The following is a 24,677-nucleotide window of genomic DNA, read 5'->3' as shown; positions in this document are numbered from 1 at the left end:
TGCAAAATTGCAGTGGTGTGTGAAAAACGGGATAGGATTTAGAAATTACGAGTAATGAAGTGAGTCTCTTAACGGCCATGGATAGAAAGTTCTCCACTGAGAAATTTACCAGGCTGGTCTAAGGCTCACCAGAAAATTAATAGAGGATCTAGGATTTAATCGAGAAGTCTGACTCAGGTTGCTACAATCAAATAACTCCACTGGCCGTGTGATACACTCTAAAGAAACTCGCTATTCTCTCTAATTAACCTTTTTTCCTGATTCGTTTGGGCCACAGCATAGTCAAACAAGGCACATCAAGATGTACTCTAAGTAGCACATGCATTTGCAGGAAGCTGATTCTCTGCTGAATTTATTTAGGAAGCATCTTCAGCTCTGGCTGTGTCAAATAAAAAGAGTCTCATCTGATGTATTTGTGTACGGGTTTAATTGAAGTGCCCCGGGTACATGGCTTTTGATTTTCCAGTAGGCAGAGATTTTAGGTTTTGACAGCATAACAGTAAGGAATAAATTGGAATAACCTGCTTTTCTCAAATTTGCGGCATAACAGTTGTGATATTAAAGCAAGGTACAACAAACAGTAAAACACTAGGCTTTTCCCACCTAGAGTGGCTGCATACACTGTTGCTACAAAAACTACGTTGCAGTTATTCTGACAGACCTCAAACAGCAAGTACAACTGCATCTACACCTGCTCAAAACACAACGAGGCTGGGGCACTTTCTCAGACATTTGAGCACACCAGTTCACTAGGCTCAGACACACTTAGATCAACACTGTTTTTTGTTTTCTTTTTGGCGAGTTTTGTCCCAGCTTTTGGATACTTGTCCTTGCTATGAATGACCTGGATGTACTGATCATTGCTGCTGTTCTGCGGATCACTGCTGGATTCAATGGAAATGGAATCAGACTCTGTTAGAGATTGCTCCAGCTTTTGCTTTGATTTTGGTTTCACACGTGGCTCAGGATAGTTCAGGTGCACTTTCCTGTAAGCATATGGAGGCCTGTCCAGATCCATCTCAAAACCATCATCCCAGGATTTGTAATGCACTCTGGCTAGATCTTTGCTCATTAGAATGTGGCCATCAGCATGTTCCCCAATGTAAAACCGGGGTGCTGGGCGAAGGTCAGACAGTGAGCGAGGGCGATGGGATCTGCTCATGAATTCTCTCTCAAGTTCTTCTTCGTCCTCCTCATCTTCACTGGGATGGGGGGAATACATCTGGTGTGGTGTTCGAACCACATATCTTCTGATGTGGTGTGGGTACAACTCAATAATGTCTCCCGATTCCTCCTTTCTGAGATGCCTTTGGAGTCGGGAGGTGGAACGGAGTGATTTTTTGCGGGACTCGTTTTCATTGACCAGAAAATACCTGGTAGCATATGGTCTACATCCCAAAAAAACAGGAGGCCCTGCCCCAAGGGCATCTGAATTTACCTGCCGAATGGCTTTTCTGAAGAGAGGGTCAGAATGAACATCTTCAGTGTGCTTTTTGAAAGTCACTGGTGTGTAGGGCTTTGTTTTGCACAGCTCACTTGCACTCCTGTGAACAACACTTGGGTATCTTTAGGAAGAAAGAAAAAGAGAGGAAATATTGATACACACACTTATCAATTAATGGAATTGAAAGATATAAAAAAATTCACTGCTCTGGAAGTCAAACACTAGGTTTAAAGAGTGGAGATCATCATATCTCCACTGTTCCACATTTTTAGAACCATTTTGAGAAACATACCGTAGAAATTAGGAGATATATTTGTTCTTCTCTAGGAAAAGGTAACACAATTGTCCTCTCAAGTTTCATTCCCTTTCTGTTTTCTTATTGTTCCGGGAATTGTTCTTTATCCACTTGGAAAATAAGCCCAACATATAGCTTAAAGCACCCATCTACTGCTATCCAAAATTTGTTGTCCTGCAACTAAACCTGCACAGACATTCTGCAGAGAGTTCCTTCACTCCGTGTTTGTTTTGTTCATGGAGATGGTATCCTGCACAAACTCTTTTAGTTATGTGCCTGAGGGCAAGTGTAGTATTTACCTTTGCTTGAGCTGTGTGTAAACTTCATCAGCTACCTCATTTCAAAAGGTTTATAATCCCATCTCGGTTAAGGGAGAGTTAAGGAGGTGGTGTCACCAGCAGTATCAATGGTACTCGTGAATTAATCTGCTTTTAAAAAATTCTTCTGCTGTCTTACAGCTCCGGACAGTCTGAATACATTGCTGTTTTGTAAAGGAGCAGGTTTGGCATGGAGCTGCTGGAATAAGCGTCATTTTATAACCAAAGCAGTCTTACCTGTTTGTGATATGATCATTCCTTGGTTTCTGTACACTTGACATGGAGGGAGCTGGTGTTAAAGAGGTCGAAGTTGTGGGAGTTGCGTTGGCAGGTCTTGCAACATCAGTTGATGGCACAGATTGGGGCACAGACTGGGAAATGGTTTGTATTCTGGTGCCTTTGCTCACGGGAGATTCAAAGTTCAAGACGCTGCCATTCTTTCGGGGTGTTGAGGACCGAACAGAAGACTCCTGGCTGATAATATCAGTTTCTTGCTCTGGTCTCTTGTCATTAGCATCCAGATTTTGGATTCTGGCTAGAAAAAAATTACAGGAACTATCAAAGTCTCTAAATTTAGAAACTTCTGTATAAATGTAGTGGCTCAAATTCCCCCTTCAGTCAGGGATCCAAGGCCAACAGAACCCCCTGTGTTCAGAAAAGAGAAACTGGTGTCACACTGGGAGACTTGGTGACAAAGGGGTGGATCTTCATACTGCAGTACGTGGCAGATGGAGTACTGGGGACACAGAAAAAACACTGGATTTTGCCCTGTAGGATTCCAAAATGGGCAAAAAGACATTTTTTTCTTCTGCCTACAAGCCTCTGAATTGCATGCAAGTTCTGAGATGATTTGAATCCCCAAAGGTTCTCAGGTTCTGCCCTATTGGTGATGAAAGCAGGAAAATACCCCATGCAAAGATTCCAGGTGAATTCAGGTTTAAACCGCGCCCCATGTCTCTCAGTGTTGCCAAGATTAAGGCAAACTGAGCTCAGAAACCATCGCAAAGGAGCATTCTACAGGAAATACAGTTTTAAAATTGTACTTGTACTTCCCTATATTTATGAGAAATCCAAATGTGTTCATATCCAAATGCTTTATTAATAGTGGCATTTCTAAAGGTCACCAACTTACCTACTGCCATCTGAACCACCTTTTTCTTATCTTCAGTTCTTTCCTAAAACACATGCAGAAGGGTGAGAATCCGTAAATTATTATGGATTAGAGAGTACATCCCCTGCTGTGTAAGGATGAAAAATACAGGATTTGTTTTACATTGTGAAACACTAGAAGTGACTTCAGAGATTTAATTAGCCTCTTTACTGAAGAGACACCAAATTACATGTAAAAGTGCTTTGCACCATACTTACTGTTTGTATCTTCATTCTCAGTTGATTGTTGGTGAATTTTAATGATCTTGCAATACTTTGCAGGTAGTAGATTAGCATGCTAGAAGAGCAAGGGGTGATATGAGTCACTTCAGACATTCTTGACAGTTTCTTTTTGAGGGTTTATAGGTCAAAATGATGTGCAAGTTCAGCTGCTGCTTTGTAGCATTTCCTTGTACTGTAATCATGGATTACAGCCTTCTTTCAAGCAAACATACATGAAAGAAAGAAATGACACTGAAAACAGATTTAGCAGCAGTTCTAATTTTACCTGTGTTTTTTGCAGGTCTTTTCATTGTGCATGTAACCTGGGATGCATTTCTAGTTGGTTGGTTTGTTTGGTTTTTTTTAATTCTGGGCACTTCATTTTGACAGATATTGTCTTGTTTGGTTTTTTTTTTCCCAGTCCAAGGTTACAGAACAGAGACACCAGAGTTGCAGCTGAGTTTGCACAACCGTACCAACGCAATTTTGTTGGCTGGCTGAAATAACACCTTGTTTACCCTGGCACAGCTGAGATCAGATCCTGGCGGATTTTGGCCTGACCTAATGGATTGCACTGGCTTTCAGACAAAGTCTTATAGCTAGACTTCATACCACAAACAATTACATATGTGCTTAGCCATCAGTTTGAAGCAGTCAATAGGAATACTTAAATTTGCAAATATTACATGGCTGGGACCTTAGAGGAAAAAGTTACAGATAAAAGTGTTGCTTTGGTCTTTCTGATTTGACTGAAAAGCCACCGGTGGGACAAACTCTGCCTTTGTCTGCAGTTTACAGAGGAAAAAAATGGTACAAAGGTACATGCCAAACAAAATAGAACATTTCATAGAAGCAAAGTGAATTTCAGACAGCTCAAAGTTAATATTATTTCCCAACTGTGAACAATTATTTATAACCCAAGTAAGAAAAGACTTCCACTGGAGAGTCTGCAGCAAGTTATATTACACTAACACTTAAGAGCAGACCATCATAATTGATTTATCTTGTCAGAAATCAGGATGACTGAGTAGCTTCTTTAAATGACAAACCAAGCCCTGTTCACTGTCACAAACGGAACTAATGTCCATGAAGAAATGGAAAATTTATTTCTGAGGAACTCTTTAGAGGAAAACTGGTTCTTAAACTTCCTGGAGCCATCAGCACTGCAAGCCTTGACACAGTACAGTGAACTTGCTCTAACAAAGCATCCCAGAATGAGAAATTCCTTTTGACAGTCATTTTAACATACTTTCATTCCTGTCTGATCCATATACCACATATTCAGTGGGGAGTTGGAATTGTTTTTTTAGTTATGCTTAATGAAACTGCAACAATGCAGTGTTTGTTCCTCAGTATCTACATTTGACTCTCCAGAGATAAGGCCAGCTTAATACACTCAATTTAACCTGCCTACAAAAACCAAAGTACTTACAATAACAGTAGTAGTGCAGGGAGGACAACCACAGGACTGCTGATGTAAGTAAGCACTGTGTTGAACCACGTGGGAAAATCATTCTGAATCGTTTCAGAAACAATATCATATATTTTTTCTTGACCACTGTAGGAGGTATGGGAGGGAAAAAAGGTAAAATTAAGTTGTAAGGAATCCTGACTACATTTTGTTGCACTGAATAAAAAACAAGCTTGGAGAGTGCTTGAATTGAGACACAAGGCAGTGATGTTTGGGAGATTGCTCAGTGGCACATTGCATTATGTAAATATAAACTAACTAAGTTATGTATATAAAGCAAATCAACTCAGAATGTTGACATATCCACCTTATTAAACCATAAACTGTAAAATATTGGTAGCAGAAAAGCATTGTCCTGTCAACTTTTTTTAAATTTGCATCTGTAATTTGTGTATTATGGAACATGGTAAGTTTATTGTAAGGGGGGGAATAAAATCTTTGCAATTTTCATTAGTCCAGTGTACCTTACCTGAAGGGGCCACAGCTTGAGGATGGCTTGTATCGGGCAATAGCAAAAATTGTTGGTAACATGCACAGGAACAACATAAACAGCAACATGGCCAAGTAGAAATTATTGGATCTGCAAGAAGGTGTAACATGTTTCAGGTTACACTAATCAGAGAGAAAACCAGAGGCAACATAAAAGGTGCAAGTCTGAATCTACCTATCCAGTTCAACATCAACATGTCTGAAAGATTAAAATCATTCTGCTATAATTAGAAAGTCTGAACTGAGCTGGTTTGAACAGACTCTTAATGAGCAAAATTCTATTTTCATGGCTTTCCAGATACTACTGCTGCAGCCAGAGAACTGGTTACTGCACGCTTTGACAAAAGCTGCCCTTACTGCCCAGTTGTGTTGGGGGGGAAAAAGAACAGTGGCAGAAGTCAATTAATCTTAAAAAAAATACGTTAGTAATAACTATTAAGAATTAACGATGCTCTAAATTATTTGCATTTTGAATAAACAATTAAGATATTCATCATGATGAAAGAAAAATGAGGAAATCTTTGTGCAATGCAACAGACAAAAGCAGATACTGCATGGCTTTTAAAGAGAGAAACGTCAAGAAATAGGACTTCTACTAGTTAACACATGTAGTTATTGTGCTCTGTTAGATTTGTATGGAAATAAAGCATTTATGTTAGGCCATAACAGCTCTCTGGGAATATTCCCTGACATATTTTTTAGTTCTTGCACATCTTCAACTACCCTGCTTCGCAAACCTTCCAGTTTCTCAGTAATTACGTTTTTTTTCCACAGACCTTTGCTTATCAGTGTTAGTGTGTCATTTGATTGTCAACTTTTAGAGCTAAAAATCTCCTGTCATTTTCTTCATGTGCACAAAAGACATTTCCTGCATTTGATGTATTCCTTATCTTTCATTCTCATTTTGACTCACCGAGATGCTCTGAAAACCTGCTGATGTGGTACATTGCACGTCAGCACAGCCCAGCTCCTCAGGTACATGAGTCCAATCAACTTCAGTACATTGAATGCTGGTAAGCACGGTGAAAAGAAAGCTCCCATCCTGGGAAAATCGTGTCATGTCAGTGCTCAGTGTAGCCAGAAGCCATTTTGATAGCAATAGAATACACTAAAAAAGCCCCCAAACCCCATGCCAGGTAAACAACCACTCACTATTAACAGATGATCTCTTAATATAAAGAACTACACTGCCAATATCCTACTTCAATAGGTTTTGTTTAAATCATCAGATTGACCTAGCAATCAGCCCACAAAGGACAATAAAAATCACATAAGGACTACATACCAGATCATTCCTTGGTTGTAGACCAGATGCAATACATTCTCTGCAATTTTGAATTCTCCATATTCTGGCTACAAGAAACACGGTGTAAGATGAATACCTTTGTCTTAATCTTGTTTTCAGATCATTTATTAGAAGCATTTGACTGAATCAGTTTGCAGACAGCACATAGCCTGAAGCACCCAGATCGAACACCAACTTCTGGCAGGCAGTGGGAACACAGCAAAACCTACTCTGCAGCCAGAGATTAAGTGAACTAATTCCTCTCTAGTTTACTTCACATCTTTAAGGACAAAGAAAAGCCCTCAGCCTTTCATGCCAACAGCTTCTTGCTAACCAGGTATTAACCACTGTAGTTTTCTTAAAGGGCTGTGTGCTGTTGGTTGCTGTTTCTTGGACCACTATCTATGTTAGGTAAAGATGCTACAGCTGCAGAAAAGAGGATGTGGGGAACAACTACGTGCCCTCTGTGTCACCTTAGACTGTGGGAACAGCTCTATGATCTCATTTTGTGAAAACCAAAAATTTTTGCACCAGAGCCACACAAATAGGCTTGAGAAAATCAGTAAATCTCAACATTTATCTCAGTGTGAGCTGGGCCTTTATGGATGTGTACTACCAAGAAATTATTCATCTGTGGAAAGTCTTCAAGGACATTTAGTACTGAGGCAAGGAGCCTACCCATCTTCAACATCTTAGCTTGATAAAATAAGGACTGTACTTACAAACTTGCTTTCTAGATCCCAGCACCAGCAATCACTCAAGTACCGGACACACAGTCCACGGAAAAAATCAATTAGCAGGATGCTTGCGACTGTGAAAATCATGTCGATAATTGAAAGCTTTAGCATCTCCTGAAATACACATTGTTCACACATACTGAGTCATTCTGAAAGCAAATGGACTGCATATGGCTCTTTTGCATTTTTACTTGTATTTTTGGTTCAAGTTTGTATTCTGATAAAATATGAATTGAATGTATAAATAACTTCCTTTTGAGCTTTTCCTGTTTGACTTTTCCCTTACTTGTCTTTGTTCTGTTAAAGAGAATAAATATAATCAAGCTTCCAGAGTGCCTTTTATTGCTTGCAGCAATAAAATTCTGGCCATTATGGTATCAAACTTTCTTTTTAATGTTCTAAAAATGTATCTAGCTAAACTGAAATAGGTTGGCTTTTTCTATTGCATCCAATCTTTTATTAAGCTGACTCTTGTGATACATATTTGCAAAGTGCTTCACAATGAAAAAAATCTTATTATTCAAACACCCCACAACCCAATGGCATAGGATTATCAAACCATAAAAGACAGTTGTTTAGTGCTTACGAAAGAATGGGGTTATCCTATATTTAATTGAGCTTTAAAAATATACAATTAAATAGGAAAAAATCAGTTCCATACATGTCTTGGCAATTCTGGGGAAAAAAGCAAACATTCAACCCCCCCCTATTTTCTATGAGGCTGTGCAAAAGGGAGAGGGATATACAAGAATAGAAGTCAGGCTAGGAGGGGTCTTTTGCTCCCAACGATCAAACAAGACCTTTAATATTCCTCACTCTGGAACAAGAAGCTCAGCAAGTCAGAAGCACACTAATATCTTTAGTCCAGTGGCTTAGACATGAGTGTGACACTGACAGAGACCAAAGTCTCAAATGGATCACTGACATCTTTTGCATTTTTGTGGTTAAAATTTCTCTCTCAATGTATTAGTGCTCCTGGAAGTCACAAGTCATGTACCCTTCACATGTAGGGAAGCAAAAGGTCTCATATTAAATCTGCAGATTTTCTGCACCCCAGCTGTGGGAACATGGCACTGCCATCCAACTGTCCTCATTCCTGCAAACTGATGGTATTTCGAAACCTTGTGTTGTTGTTCTCTCTCCCTCTGAAAAAGTGAAGAGCACTTGATTCTCTAGAGCTTTATTATGGCAGAATGTATAGAGACTTCAGATATTGTACAAAAGACCAAGAGCACAGTCTCATGCTTGTTTCAGGTCTGCATCTCCATCTCTTCAGGCAGCAGTCTGAATCTGCACAGAGTGCATGGTGCTGCTTATATGTCTTTACAGTCTTGTTTCTCTGTAGTGGTTAGAAGGATGTACCCTGTTAAAATAGGATCTGTATCACAGATCTGTACAGATCTGCCTCTGCAGAGCTGAAGACAGACACCAAAGCCTGGCAAAAGAACATTTGAACAACACTGAATATGCCGTAGATACTGAACAAAACCCAAAGCTTGTATCTGTGACCGTACCACTTTGCACAGTGTTTACTCTTCCTACACCATCCTTAGCTAAATTCTGGAATTTATAGAAAAAAAATTTCTAAAATTAAACACAGTACAACATAATTTTAATTTTTTGTCAAATGTGGATTAAGTGGACTAAGTTGATGACATAATGAAACAATTACATACTTGACCAACATACGTCTCCCAGCACTGATCCTGTGGGTTCTGGGTGTTAAAGGAAATTGTTTGGTTAACCAGTGAGTCAGAGACCGTCAGGCCTTGGGTGCGATGCTCTTCCAATGTGACAAAGCCGTTTCTCTTCATTTGTACATTAGGAATGGTTAAATTGTCATCCTTGGAAAGAGTTGCTAAGGAGGTAGTAGAATTACTTGCATTGTTGTTCACATCAGAGTCCTGAAATAATAAATGTCCCAAAAGCTACTTTTTAACTGCACATGGGTGCTGATGTCTGTACGTTCTACAGCACACACACACACACGCACAGACATTTCTTCATATGTTTTCAAGCAGCAGTTAGGCAACTGTTAAACAGCTGTCAATGGACAGAGTCAGATGGAACACCAAAGGGCAGGACTTAAAGCTAATTTAGGCAGGTGGAAATATTTGACCTAGAGTGATGACTTTTTTTTTAATAGTTTAGCAATGCACAGAAACCTATTTATCTTGTTACATCAGCAATCAAATGAATCCAGTTGTCCTAAAAGACTAATTTTAAAACCCCTATAAGAAGCTGTAAGTGAACATTGTTATCTAAACTTAACTCTACAATCCTATCAAACTATAATATTTTAATCAATTTCAAATAAATTTTCATCTGACTTCATATATTTTACAATATACATAATTCTGTCTATGAAGTCTACTAGCTTTACACATCAGAAAACATCAAGTTAAACTTACAGTGACACTCATACTGTCCACTTTATCCAGGAGAGCAATGATTAAACTGTAGAGGTTTCCCAGGTATAGGACAAGAACCCTGAAAAGAGAATAAAACACAGGTTACCAGCATTTGGCTGCATTAAAACACGCAACCAGAACACACCTCTCCTATTCCTCCCTCTCTCCCCACGTATTTTCTACACTGCACAATGCCCATACCTGGCAAGCTGGAAGCGAAGAGTGGTCCTTGGATGATACATCTCCAGAGCTGCCACAAGTTCAAAAGCAGAGGGTGCAATCATTGTGATCAGTGACACAACTACGCTTACCTATGGAACAGAAACATGGCATTTTTGTATCGTTTGATGAAGATCTTCTGTGGAATCTTGGGTGCTGATTGAAATACTGCTGAGGCACGTGCTTTAGTGATTGCTTTCCTTGGAGGAGATGCTTTAAAAAGTTATTATTGACATTAGTAATAACAGTAGTTATGATCCAGAATTATAGATCTGGAATATCACTCGTGAGTCTTTACTCCAGATATTGTAGCTTCAAAGTTCTACTTTATTAATTGAAATTAAAACTTCACATGGAGAAAATACTAAGCTAGCATGTTCCTCTGAAATGGGTGAGTGGCTTCTCCATACCTATCCACTTCCTACTCTCACTCATTCCTCTGAATGAAAATATTTGCAGAACATTCGATATCCCCTGATACTGAATCAATCACTGTTATCAAGGTCAATTCCTTTCTAGTCTGTTGGCCAGTGTTTGCTCAGCTCAGTCCTGGGTGTAAAAGTAGATTTGTAAGTGATGGGAGAGATTAAACTTTGTCCTCACAAAATAGGGACCTGCTAGAACTGCACTCTGTGTGAAATGAGCATCTGCAACCCCCTCTGCCCAGCTCAGCTGCACTAACACCTGGCTGCAGAGCTGAGGGAGCAAGCGTGCCAAGGCAGATCCAGGTCTGCCCACTCACTCCTCATTTCTCCTGGCTCATCCCTTGCTATTTACACCTCTGTGCACAATATTGCTACAGAAAGCCCCCAGACAGCAATCCTCCTTCTAACACAGAGGTGGCATAAAGACAGTGTACCTCATTTTTTTCCCAAAGAGTCAATTCCTTTTTGGTGCGCTCTAACCTTTGGGATCGATCCACGACAAAGTAGATGATGTAAATACTTCCAGCAAGGGAGAGAAGCACGAGGATGTTTGCAATAATTCTTAAGCTTATGGTCACTGCCCTAGGAAAAAAAGAAAGATGCAACCAATACAGCAGGTTGGGGGTCATTTCTAACATGGTTTAGAAGTACAGGACAAGCAGATTAGCACTGATATCTGCATCAAAACAGTGCTTTGAAAAGTATCTCGTATCTTATATACATACAAGTTCTTGCTTTTCTTCTTTTCCTGCTCTTCCAATATAGCTTCCTTGAAAGAAACACAGCATTACCATTTTAATAATGTTCAGCAAAAATAATGCTCGTATCTTTCACAGAAATTAAAATACACTAACAAAAAACCATCACATCCTGGAGGTGCAAGCAGATAAATACCACTGCCCTCATTGATTTGTAACACTGATATGTGATATTAAAAAGTGATGGAGATTTCTGAGGAACAAATACACAGTAAGCAGATACTCGTGCACTTTCAGTCATGCATGTTCCAGGAGGTATAACCAGAGGGTTACACTTCCAGATGTTTTGGCAGGATGCTCCTTTAAAATCTGGGTGCCAGTTATATAATACAGTACTGTCAGAAATTATCCTCAGTCATTGAAATAACTAAATATCATAGCTTATTAATTTACCCTTGGCACAATTTGAAGTAATTTTTGTTCAATGACAATACACCAAATTTGAGAAATAAATTACTTTTGATGAAACCACATATGCTCTTAAATTCTAAATGCACAACTTCTGTATTTTTAGCAGTTTTTCTTACATTGAGAGACCTGTACGATGCCCCTCATTTGTTACAGAGAGATTAAATAAACCAAAGAATTACAGAATATCTCAAGTTGGAAAGGACCCATAAAGACCATTGAGTCCAAATCCCTGCTGCTCAGAGGAATACTTAGAACTAAACAATTTGACTAAAAGCATCATCCAGATGCTCCTTGAACTCTGACAGGCTTGGTGCCATGACCACTTCCCTGGGGAGCCTGATTAATAGCTGATAAAATAAAGAAGAAAGAATGATAAATTGTGTGCAGGAAGTTATAAACCAGAGAGAGATATAAAACTTATTGTCATGTAAAAAAGCATCTTGTCAAATATGAGCTGTTCTGCTTCTCCACATGGATTCCCTGAGGCATAAAACACTTCCTTTGCATAAAAACAATTATACATTCTATAAATTTGTTTATTTTCCTGCCAAATCAATTGTTAACACACATTTGATTCCAACACTCAGTGAAATTTCATCACAAGCAAATTTGTTTCTAGTTATCTAACTTCTTGTCACACATACAGGGGCATTAAATAAAACTCTCCCAAGGAAGGACACAATGGCCTTGCCAGGACAGAACGTCAGCAAATATGACGTGCTTGCAATACCACACAGATGTGATACCAGCCCTGCCCTAGGCAAATAGATCTGTAAATAAATACCAAAACCCAAGAGGATGAGAGGAAAGACTTACATGGCTTACAGATTAACAAGTAAATCAACTTGAAATAATTTGAAGGTCAGTTGCTCACCCTGATGCTGTTGACTATGGCAGCAGCTTTGCTCTCTGCAGCCTCAGGGTTCCCTATCAAATAGTCCCAAGCACAGAACAGTCTCCAGCAGAAAGTGTAATTTTCATCAGAGGCACTTGCTAAACTCATTCTTGAGTTCTTTGCCATTCTGTGGAAAAGTAACAGATATTTAACTGCTCCAGTGTGTGAAGATGGTAATGAGGGAAGTCACTGGTTTGGTTTATGGTTTTCAGATGTTTACACATTTAGAGCTACCAAAGGTTTGCAGAAGTTAGTATCACTCTTGGCAGCCTTCTGAAGAGCATAAAACAGGGTGACATGCAGCCCATGAACTTCACTTTACATCTATAAGAAATGACTCACTGTGGAAGAGCATTTCAATATTTACAGTCTTTATAACTGACAAATAAAGCAAATAAATCTCACTAGAACTGTGGACTTACACCTATTTCAGTTTTACAACCTCTAGGTAGCATCCAGCTGGAAGATTCCGTCACTGAGATCACTGTTACAGGAATTAAATCTAGTTTGGCATATAACTAGTGATTATGCACAAAATCTGTTTGTTTGCTGTATTGTTTTCACCCTCAAAATATATGTTATAGCCAAATAGAAACCTAGTGCCGTTTTACAGACCTTGGGAAAAAGAAAGAAAACCCCTCCTACTCATGTCAGGTAGGCAAGGTGGCAGAATATTGCAAAGCATAGGAAATGAAATGAAGATTAATAGCTTATGAAAGAAAGGGCCTCTAAAAGGGCAATGCTAAAGGGGAGCTGTACACAGCTGAGCAAAGAGTCACTGAGCTAAGTCAGGAGAAGAGCTAATCATATCCAGAAACTGCAGATGCATAGATCAGTGTCACATATACCAGAGACCCTTGGCACAAACTAGCAGGTAGAATAAAAATAAATGAAAAGGAAAGGTTTGACCTCAAAACTGAGAGCTATTACAGACAGCACTGAAAATGTCCCTGGACTGTGCCAGATAAATAGGTATCCAGAAGGGAAGAGAAAGCAAATCAGGAGAGGATAGAGTGACCTTGCCCCTTCTCCAAGCATTGCACATCCCTGGATTTATGGTCAGCACTGGCAGTCTTGCTCTCTCTGAGTAACTCCTACTCCTGGCCCTTCCACAGCGAAGAAGTTAAGCTTACATTCCAGTGGGATGCCACATACCCCCTAAAGCAATGCAAATGATACCACAACTAGGATGGAATTTTTATATTTGTATTTCAATAGAGGGGAATAATAATAATGCTGAAAGCACTACACTTCAAATATAAATTTCTGTCATAGCAATATTTATAACACAAAAGAGGAGAAGAGAAAGGACTTCCACGGGTGTCAGGCCTTAAACTGCACGAACACAAAGTGCACAGATCATCATCTGTGCTGGCCTCCTTTTATAGGCTGGGAAATGGAACAGAGAGTGACAATGATAACAAGATAAAGGGCAATCTAGAGTTGAACTCAGTCTACCTCTCTGATACTAGCAGAGTTGAGCATGTTAATAGAAGGAAACAGAATGGACACAGAGAGGTGGAGTAAATACCATTGCTGACTGCCTGAACACACAAATTTATGAACAGCAGTAAATGGGAGGTCTTACTTTTTTAGAAGAATGATGAAGCTGTAAGCAAACACAGCCATTCCAACAAGGAAGTAGGCAAGAGGCAGCCGGTATCCAGCTTTCCCAATCTTCCTGTCACGACCGTAATAGCCATAAAACAGAACAGAGTACTGAAGGTAGCCCTGCAAAGACCAGAACCTGACAGTAAGAGCAGTAACCAACAATTACAAGAGAACAGTGACAACAAAATAATAAGGAGTGGTTTGAGTCTTGCCCCTAGTGACCAGATGGTGTCCAGGTCTTGAGCGGATGCGATGTGCTCCTTGGGAATGGTCTTGCTGACCGTGCTGCCGAACGGTGCTCCGGCCAGGAGCTGCAGGAGAGAGAGGAGGTCTCAGAAGATGGGCAAGAGAGAGAAGGTTTCAGGAGCTGCACGAGCCCATCTGAGCCAGGGCTGCAGAGTGGAACCCATCAAGAGCAGCCCACAGGGGTGGTACTCTCAGGGTAGCAAGTACTGTGTCAGCACTGCGCCAGCTTTAAAAGCCATGCTTTTAATGTGAGCATTTTTTAATTAAATGGGGCAGTGTTTGATCTCAAAATGATATTTCAGGATTAAATTTGCTTTTCATTAAAAATTAAAAAATGAAAGTGAATACCTTTTTTTTTTTTCCAGTTTACCTTTTATTTGTTCGAGCGGTATTTACTTTTTTACTTCGCGCAGTGAGAATAAAATCAGGTATTCCCATGTTTTCTGATAACATTATTAAAGCACAGGGTAGGTGAGGCAAAATAATGTTTATGAATAATTTAACAAAGTTTAAAAATTGCCTTACTTGCATGCAAGAACTAAACAAAATTGTGGCTATTCAGAACTTCTAGGAAATGCTTTCTAATGGACAATAATCCAGAGTCTGGAGAGGGATGCTCTTTTTTTCTCCCTGTAAATGACACTAACAGGACTTGAATGTACTCAACGCCCACTACATCTTTTAAGAATGGGTTCTCTATTCTAGTAATCAGATAAAAACATATTCTCTAAAAGCATTAGTACCATGTTGACAAAATACCATCTCTAAAACTAATAGCAAAAATCTGCTACCCTTCGGCAGAGAAAAACCTCTTAATAGGGGAATTTGTTTTAAATAATTCATTTTACGTTGTACGTTTCAAGCTGATGCATGATCTTAAGTGTGGTGTTGGTTCCATTCAGAAAGGAAAGCGCAACAGTAAGTGTTTCTCTGTGAGTATTAACAATGAGTTCTCACCTCTGGTAGGACCACAAATGCTCCCGTCATTATGGTGAGGACAATATTGATTCCAAACAGCCATCTCAGGAAGATGAAGTAAGAGGCAACTCCAGACCCAAAATGACCTTAAACCACAAAGAACCAGTTACCTGACCTGCAGTGTATAAAAGCTCGTGTCATTTATCTGGGAAGTGTTATTTGAATAACAGGCCAAAAGAAAAACCTCTCTTAGGCAGGGCATTCAGCAAACAAAGGAATTGTTTTGTTTTCAGAATCCCAGTGGGACAAATTTCACTTTTTCAAAATTTGCCCCCTCCCCACCCCCAACTAAGAGCATCAATGAGAACTGTTGCATTTCTAAGGTACCTGGAAAGGAAGAAAAAGCTACGTTTTAAATAAAGAATTCCCTGCTGAAAATTTGCATTTAACTCCCTCCCAAATATTACTTAATGCAGTACATTAAAAAAATACAGCATAAGACTCGGCATTTTAGCGAGTGTTCTACTATCCAATACCATTAAATCTTTATACTTACTCTCGATTTTCTTTATTCTCATTTCCCAAGGAATAAAGATTACCACAAAATTATATGCAAGTCGAATAAACTTCCTCCAAAGCTGAGAAAAAAGCAGAGAAATGAGAAACATGACACTTCTCCACATGAAAAAAAAAATATTAAAAATGAAGTGCTGAGTAATTTGCTCATGTCTTATCTTTTATCACAAAAATTGTTACAAACACTGATGACTAAGGTCTTATTAGGAGCATAATGCCTCAGAGGAAATTCTCTTAGAGGAAAAAGAATCTTTTGTATTCAACAGCAGCAAATTCAACTGCTATATTCTCAACTCTGTGTATTGCAGCCGACACCTGCAGAAATCCTGTGGTTGTATTTTGTAGAGTCTTTATTCAACCTCCATTTTTGGCATGGTCAGAGGATCTTCCTGCACACACTGAGGTGTGCATGAACATGTGGGAGAAGAAATAAAATCCACTTGTGCAAAAGTGAGTGCAGTTTTTGAGTTGTTGAGTTAGAGCCATAACTTCGAAGTATCAACAGGAAAAAAAAAGTTGTATTCCGGACATTATAAAGTATTTTTAGTATAGCTAGATATTAAAATCCCCCCTGTATTTTAGGCATTTTTAATAGCAGTGTCAATATTATATCATGTAATCTGACCTCCTAAAATTAAAGAGGAGTAAAAAACATTTTAATTACTGAAAATATAATCAATCTCTTTGGCCAAAGTTAATTAATATTTATGGTGATAATTTTTTGGTAATATTTATGGTATTTAATTGCATGAATGGGAAGTATTTTAATTAAACAAAGAAATTGTAGATGCTGGGAACTGCATGGGAATTGCTGGGACTTCAACTTTCAGTTGAAAACAGGGTTCACAGGGATGAGAAACGACTCAAGCAGCTTGTGCCAGCTGCACTACAGATTTATAAAAAATACCAATGCATCCACAGTGAAGTAATATTTGCTAAAATTATAATTTGATAGCTATCATCTCTTTTCCTCCCTACTGCGTAGCTGAATAGATAATTTATACTCTTTGAATCCACAATATGGGCATCTGGCTTTAAAAGGGAAAAAAACCCAACAAACAACTACAAAGCAAGTGTAAAATAATTGAATTGAAAAAAGAAAATTGCTTTCAGCGTCAAGATAGTGAAAGTGTATTTTAACTTCAATTTTCATAAATAATAGCATGAGTGGATTGTCCAATCATGAACAGTATATATTTTGCAAATTAAAAAAACTTGTGTAAATACATGTACACTCAGCAGCTGCATTTTGTTCTTAGCACATGTTCAGCTCCTGAGTTCTTAATTGTGATGATGTAGTGCTTGTTTTTCTGTGCTACAATTTTTGTCTCCTTGGTCACCATGCTATTTTCTAAGAAAATATGTGGAAAAAAAAAATTTTCTAGTTAAAAAAAACACAGACAAAAAAAGCCCCACACCAAAAAAAGGCAGCTCATTCTGTTGCTGAATTTAGCCCTAATGTAAAGGCTATACTCACTAATCTGTGCTAGGATAAAAGAATACAAATCCCCTACATGTAATGAGCAGTACTAATTAACTGCTGAATTACATCCCTGTGCTGAATGTCTTCAAGCAAATACAATAGAGGCAATTAGATTAGACACAAACTTTTATTTACTGTGAACTCTAAGATGAAAGCTTCTGGTTTTGTATAAGAAGAATGGTATGAACAAGTACCGAGCCCAATCTCTGATTTACTGACATTCTGATTTAGCACTTCTCTTTCTAGCTAAAGTCCTAGTTCCACTCATATCAAAAATATAGGGGTTTTTTTTAAGTTATTTTAAAATAAAATAGCTTATTTTAACAGCATTTTTTACTTCCACTTCATTTGCCAGCCGTGCAAAAGCAGAACAAGGAAAACTTACTCTTTCTGCATTGGAAAGTGTACGTTGCTTCTGGGGGCCAACATCACAGAGCAGCAGATACCCATTCTCTTGTTCATGTGAATAAAATGCATGGTGTTCTATCTATTGGTACAGCCCTGTCTTTTTAATTCAGATAAATTAGTAATTAAAAGTCTGCTTGTTATGATGACAAAAATATTCTCGACTGCTTAGATGACTAAAGAACTCTTCTCTTGGTTGCTTATTAAGTACAATTTCCTGCATATTATAAATTTCCAGAAACTCAGCCCAGAGTCTATTTTCAGTGGTGTAAATAGATTTGCTAAGATTTGATTCAAATTCTCTGAGTATTATGCAATCGAAAACCCTTCTTTAATAATGTATTTCCCATAAGCTATTGTGGGATTGTCTTCCAAACTAAAAACCAGACAGATTTTTCATACTAAGCTATTGAACTGTGGCCCCAGTTTGTTGAAAAAGCCCTTCAGAGAATATTGCATCGTGTTGTTGTTATCCCATTCACATCACCCCCTCCAGCAGGCATCAATATTTGTAGGCTGTCTGAAAAGAAAGCTTATACTGCATTAACAGAAGGATATTCATCCCTCAGCACATGAAATGCATCTGCAAAAATGTAATTAATAAAATTACAATGATAAAAAAAGAAGAAGGAAAAATAAAAGAAGCTTTGAGCTGCTTTTTCCTCTCTCTACAGAGTTCCTGAGCTGGAGGATCAGGACTGCATAGCAAACACACACTTCTCTGAATCAGAACTGCAAGTGGCTATTTGTAGGAACAAGAAATTTAAGATATTTAAGACAAAGCAGCCGTACCTCTGCCCCAGCAGCCTGGTAACCTCTTGTTCTCGTGAGCCTCCCTTCGTACTTCAGCACGATCTCCTTCGCCTGCCTGCACAAGGGGGTGGAGGTTCAGTCTCTACATTGATCCTGTGGCCTCTTATCCTGCACAAGCAGCAACTACCAAATTCTCTGAAATACAGCCATGGGCTGTCTCACCATCAGCCCTTAATTCAGGCAATGCTTTTTTCTCTGACTATTGATCTTTTTGCTGGTGCTTTAAAACTACTCAGAATTTTGTCGGAGACAACTCAGCATTCAAGAGTTTGACTGCAGGGGTAGTTTTCTGTTCCTCTAATTTATTTCTCTGTCCTTTTGTTTCAAAGTCTTTCTTTTAAAATAGTAGAACCCAAATGAGCAAAATGACAAGATCCCCTTTACCAGCCTCGTAATCTGCTGTGGATACTGACACCTTTCCTGGGGTAGCTCTCTTGTGAGATGGAAAGAGGTGCATGTTCATCTGGTCATACATAGTCTTTGACCTCAGCAGAAGGTGATGGGGACCACCAAGATCTGATCAACAGGAAAGCAGCAAGTCACAGACTCTGCCTAAGAGAGAAAAATCTCTCTTTGCTTCCCACATTACACGAGGGCTCTGCTGCTGGTAGGGATTTCTCGTGGCTTTATTGCCATCTGAGAACCGTCCAGGGTTTTGAGAGAAAATGCCAGATGAAAAGGGAGAAAAACCACAAGTCTCAAACAGGCCATGAGGTGAAAACCTGACACAGTTTAAACAGGTGGCCCAAAGATTAATCACATGCTCTTTCGTTGTCAATTTGGAATTATACTAATTGAAATCCTAAGCTGTGGAACATTTTATTACTACACTGACCCTACTTTTAAAGCTACAATTGTCCAGCATTTACTGCATTTGCAATATGTTGCCTTAAGATATGACCAGCTTCTGTTTGTATACCATGCAATTACCTTAAAAAGGCAGACTGGTTCTCCTTTTTGGGACACAGTGAAGCAGTTTAACTTAAAAAGAAATTATGGAGCATTACCAACAGCCTTTCCTTAGACCACTGAATAGCTGGAACACTCTTTTAATAGTTAATAGCCAAAGCATGATTTCTTGCTCTCTTTTGTGCTGTGACTCTCTAAAGGGAGCCACAAGCATGCACCAGAAACAACTTCACTTACAGACTGTCCACCTGGAGGCTGCTGCCTTCAGCCAGCTCTCAGATCTTCCCAGAGGATCCTCATGGCACACTTTCCTAGCAGCTCTTAACCATTCCTGTGCACAAACCCTTCCAGCTTACACTGAAAAACTGCCGAGGCTGGAAGCACTGTCACAGTCAGTGAGCCTGAAAACCTCTGTGCAAGCACCTTTACCTGAGCGCCCTCAGCTTCTGCCTCATCGGCCACGGCCGGCAGCGGATATTGGACATAATCTCCTTCTGGTACTGGATGTTCTGAAAGATCTGCTCTGGGTCATGGCTCTCAGCCTTCTCTTCACCAACATCATCATCTGAGTTGCTGGCAGCCCAGCACACGCCCCACGAGAGGAAAAAGAGGACAGGTTATTCCCGTGAGGATTCCCAGCAAAGCGTTGATTTGCACAGGATCCAACCTATTAGAGCGCTGTAACGACAGGGATCTAGGGAACTCACATGACCTTATTGTTTTAAAGTTGATTAATAATTTGGGTGATTTCCCCATCTCCAGGACATGCCTCTTTCCCTCCCCACCACTTGCTGGTCAGTCATAAATTATCCCCACTCCCGACCACGAATCCCAGTCTTTCCAAGCATTTCCAGCCATTCAGCTTGTACATCATGCTAGCAAGACTCTGTGTATTTTTCTGGAACAAAGTGCTGTCTAAACATTTCCAGCAAGAGCACGTAACATTCATTTATTAATCATATCTATTATTTTGATTTTAATAACGACAAAATATTTCCTTGTGACAACAGGGGGAGCAGGGGATTCAGTCGTGGTCACCATTTAATCCTATTCCCTGCTGACAGGGACAGGGGTGTGGGACCTCACATACCAAGAATTACTTGTCCCTGTAAAAAGATTCATGTGCCTTTATGCAGATTTCTGTGGATGATTATTAAATCATCTTTTCTGATGCTGTCACCACATTTGCTAAGCTACAGCTCTTTCAATTCCCTGTTGGTCTATGAAACAGCAGCAATAGTCATTTTTGCAGAGGCTTAGGTCTAAAAACCTGTGGTGACTGTTTCTTCCTGAATGACATCAAGGGATCTAAAGTACTGCAGCAGCCACCAGCCAGGAAGTTTCTCAGTTGTATTGCTATGTGCTTGTTGGGAAAGTTCCCGGCCATTTAGCTGAAAAAGCAGCCTTTAAATCACTTAGAAATAAACCATAACCTAAACCATGCCGTGGAATAGTATTTGAGAGACATACTTCATCAGACCACTAATCCACTGGTCTGCAGTCCTGTCCCTTCAGTCACAGGGGACATTCAAGGGAAATTTATAATTACACAGGAAAAGAATAAGAGAATTCTTACCATGCTATACCCTGAACTCATTGGAGTTACTTTGCTTTATGTACAATGTTATGTTTCGGTATGAAATGTGACTTTGGCAGAACAAAAAAAACCTAAAGAGGTTTGAAATGTATCTTAAAATACAGAGAATGATTTTTCTCACGCCCGTTTCCATGCTACCACACTGTTACTCGAAACACACTACCTTTTCCCATCTCTGACACGCACTCTGTCTGAAGGAAAGTGAAAAGACAAGATCCCACTGCTGTGCTAGATAAAGCAGACTCGCCCTTCAGGAGAAAGGAGCTCCCTTACCTGTGGGGTGGCTCCTGGTAGGTGTAGATGGCAGTTTGGCGCTTCACCATGCGCTGCTTCTTGCACGCCTTGGCAGCTCTGAGCGCCGGGGAGCCGGGTGCTGCTGCCATGGTGGCAGGTGGGACTCTGCCGTGCTGGGAGGCAGCTTGGAGCTCTCTGGTCAGCCGTCTCAGCAGCAGCCAAATGTTATTAAGCAGAGAGCAGCGAGTGCTGCGAGCCCCGCGGAGCAGAGGATCATTGCCTGGTGCTCCAGCCTGGAGAAACTGCTGCTGCCTGGCAGTGCCTTAAAGCCGCAGCATACGGCAGCCCCACCACGGCCCCTCGAAGCCCAGATCAAGGGGGAAAGCAGAGCTCAGAGGTGGCCCAGCTGCAACCCTTAATTCACAGCCAAATTCCCCTAGTTGTGCATGAGGGACATCCCTCCGAGCACCGTCCCAGTGCACCACGCTGGCCCGCTCTGGGTGGCGTTTCCAACTCATGCTCTGTTGATGTTTCTGCTTCCTGTGCTTGAGAGAAGGTTCTTGCTTAGGAACAGCAAGGTGGTTTGCATTTTGGCTTTTACTAGCAGAGAAACCTGAATGTCATTCTCCCACAGGGCTTCCAATTTTCATGGTGGAGAGTCCCCTGACACCCTTCCTATGGTCAGCACCACCACCTCTGCCAGCATCTCTGTGATACTGGGCTTGGTTGCCAGGATAGAATAGACTGCTCCAGGTTCTGGTGGGGGGAGGGAAGAGAATTGTCAGTGCTTTTCTCCATCATAGAGGTTACAGATATTCTGGACCCATTATTAAAACACAGCAAAATAGACCAAAAATGCTTGATATTAATAGCTCCTGTGGCCATAATTTGATGCTCAGAAAGTGGGACTGAAAGGAAGAGTTTGCAGAGAGTTTTCACTTGTTCCTAACTTGGTATTTTCTCTCCTTAAGAGCTCTGCACACAGTGCAACAAGGATTTTGATTGCATAAATCAGTGGTCTGTTGTAGTTAACTTTTGTTTGCAGCGCCCAACAAAAAGAACATTAAGTCCTCTCTTCTAAATTTCCTGTAGAGAATAGCACAGACTGCTTTTTCCCTCTGTCCTGAATTAATCTGAAATATTGCCACTTGGTGAGAAGTTCTACTTTTTTGCTGTCTATTGTCCTAGACTTATTTAGTTAAATAACTAAGGGGCTAAGTAGTCACAAGCCTTACCTTTTGTTACAGTATTGAAAGAGTATGTCTATGTAATTCACTTCATCTCTGAGATGACAAGGACCAGATAAACATGATTCTGCATTTCCAAAATGTATCTCACAATAAAGCCCAGAGTTCTCTTGGTGGGTCTGGTTTGAAGCTCCCCCAGAAATCTGGGAGTTCCATTAGCACAAAGCAGAAGAGCCCCAAAATTGTAAAGAAATGCCCCTATTCAGAGTTCAGCTGTATTCTGCACCACAGAATGTGTCATATGCATGACTGTTAAAGTCTGCTAAAACCCAGTTACTGCGTGGGGCTTTTTCTGTGAACTGAACTCTCTAGTCCCAACTTCACTCTGAGCATCTCTTGCACTCACCTCCCTTAACCACAATAGAGACTAAAGCCTCTGCACTCCAGTTTCCAAATTACCACGGATGGACCACAAAAAAGTTCACTTTTTTCTGTACTGTGTTTTATTATTCTTCATTTGAAGTCAGCAAAACAGAGGCTGTTGGAGCTTTGACATCTCAGTCTTTCTGTCCCATTCCTAAACCCACAAACCTCTGAATGGCTTTCCTATTTGTCTTCCAGTTCATCCTACTACCCTCTCTCTGTGTCAGACCACTCATTAAGTGAAAGCAAACAGCCAAAAGGAATAGGTATCAGCCCAGAAGCACATCTCCATTAAAAGTCTTATCACCTCTTCCCAGCTGGAAAAACAAAAGAACTATTCTGAATGCAGGGAACGCCCTTTAAAGCTTCGATGCTCAGAGTACTGCAAACCCACCCACATCACCACTTTTTTTGACATGCCACAAGATACATTTTCAATTATATAATTTAAAAGCAGGAATATGTTACTTCAAATGTACTTCCTTGGCTGTCATTATTGTCCTTTGCATCTCAGCCAGGGGCACAGCACTGGGGCCAGGTTCTGCTGCCTTAGCTCATGAGAGTAAGTGCCCCTCTAGTCAGGCCAGTCTACCACAGTCCATTAACTCCTTGCTTATTCCAGTTATGTGCCCAAACGTTAATCTCATGTTGCAGATAAACACTCACCAAGGAAACCCCCAGAAGGCAGGTTTTGACACAATAACATCCTGAATTCCCCAGAGGACATAAGCTAGATCTCCAAAAACTGCAGGAGAGAAACACAGCTATTTCTCCTTCTGTGTCACCATTCCTGCTTCATAATTTTCCTTGAGAATTTACATGTCCTACTTTTCATCTGGAGGAACCACAGTGGAGAGATTAAAATCTAACATCATCCTAGAGATTCCTCTATTCCTCTGTTCCTAGAGATTACTCTATTTCACAAATAAAGCACTATCCTTTAATATGATGGCATTATAGCACTACCAAAACCATTAAAACACTAACATTACTGATTTACATAGATTTAATTGGCTAGTGTATCTTAACGTGTCAACGAGGCAGACAAATTTAGTTTCTCTTTGTTAGAAGAAAGCTGAGAGTCTAAAAAAAACCAAAGGGACAATTGAAGCCTGACATTTATACAGCTCTGATGGTGCCAGGGCTTGAGGCACATCCATCATACGAAGTTACTACCAAACACTAAAAGCGCAATGAGCAGCAAGAGACTTGGGAATTCTGAGCCCATCTGACAGAAGGATGCAGGGAAAACAGAAAGCAGGCTTCAAGAGCTTAGTCCTGGTGTTGGCAACACCCTCTGTTGCCCATGATCCCTGCAATAGCCCCTTTAAAGAATTCAAGTGTTGACTCGGATCACAAAGAGGGTTTTGGTTTTGCTTTTCAACTCGGCCAGCAGTTCAGCAGCCAGAACACCAGCTGCCCATTTCAATATGCTCTATTGAATCCAGAAACCTACTTGGGCTTGTTTTAGTCTGAGTGAATACTACAGGGGTTATAGATTTGATTTCAATTGCCATTAACTGGATGTAAAACAGGACATTAGCCTTTTACTGCAAAACTTTAGCTCTCTGTGTGTAATAGGAAGACTCACATTTGATCCATAGGATCATTTTGCATTTCAAACACTTATGCAGGAAAGAGCTGTGCTGGTGAGCTCTGCTAATTGAAAATTCAAGGAAACAGTAGGCTTTATTCTTTCCCATGTACTCTATTCCTATAGAGGTACAGTTTAAATTTTACCCATCAT

The 24,677-nt window shown here is 40.0% G+C and overlaps 1 protein-coding gene across 4 annotated transcripts; it reads right to left on the bottom strand.

Moving 5' to 3' along the window:
• Positions 1–405: 405 nt before the first annotated feature.
• TMC3 (transmembrane channel like 3) lies at positions 406–23,331 on the bottom strand. 4 transcript variants are annotated; one of them, XM_042039501.1, is made up of 22 exons: positions 21,360–23,331; positions 19,919–20,062; positions 18,560–18,635; positions 15,860–15,941; positions 15,343–15,449; positions 14,352–14,450; positions 14,117–14,259; positions 12,508–12,655; positions 11,190–11,233; positions 10,899–11,046; positions 10,022–10,131; positions 9,821–9,899; positions 9,086–9,313; positions 7,395–7,523; positions 6,673–6,740; positions 6,301–6,429; positions 5,368–5,478; positions 4,860–4,985; positions 3,425–3,503; positions 3,189–3,231; positions 2,294–2,591; positions 406–1,565 (listed from the first exon to the last, which is right to left on the bottom strand). In XM_042039501.1, the coding sequence occupies exons 1-22, from the start codon at positions 21,467–21,469 to the stop codon at positions 725–727; spliced, it is 3,342 nt and encodes a 1,113-aa protein (XP_041895435.1). In that variant the 5' UTR covers positions 21,470–23,331; the 3' UTR covers positions 406–724. The 4 variants fall into 4 exon arrangements, with proteins under 4 accessions (XP_041895435.1, XP_041895437.1, XP_041895438.1 ...); XM_042039503.1 differs by lacking the exon at positions 11,190–11,233 and having other exon boundaries at positions 10,945–11,046; XM_042039504.1 differs by lacking the exon at positions 19,919–20,062 and having other exon boundaries at positions 21,360–23,330.
• Positions 23,332–24,677: the final 1,346 nt, after the last annotated feature.

Source organism: Corvus kubaryi, unplaced genomic scaffold (assembly GCF_017639235.1).
Source record: "Corvus kubaryi isolate FWS band 111438036 unplaced genomic scaffold, C.kubaryi_AGA036_p1.0 37394, whole genome shotgun sequence".
Lineage (NCBI taxonomy): Eukaryota > Metazoa > Chordata > Aves > Passeriformes > Corvidae > Corvus > Corvus kubaryi.
The sequence above is the reverse complement of the archived record's forward strand: the minus strand, read 5'-3'. Positions and strand labels throughout refer to the sequence as shown.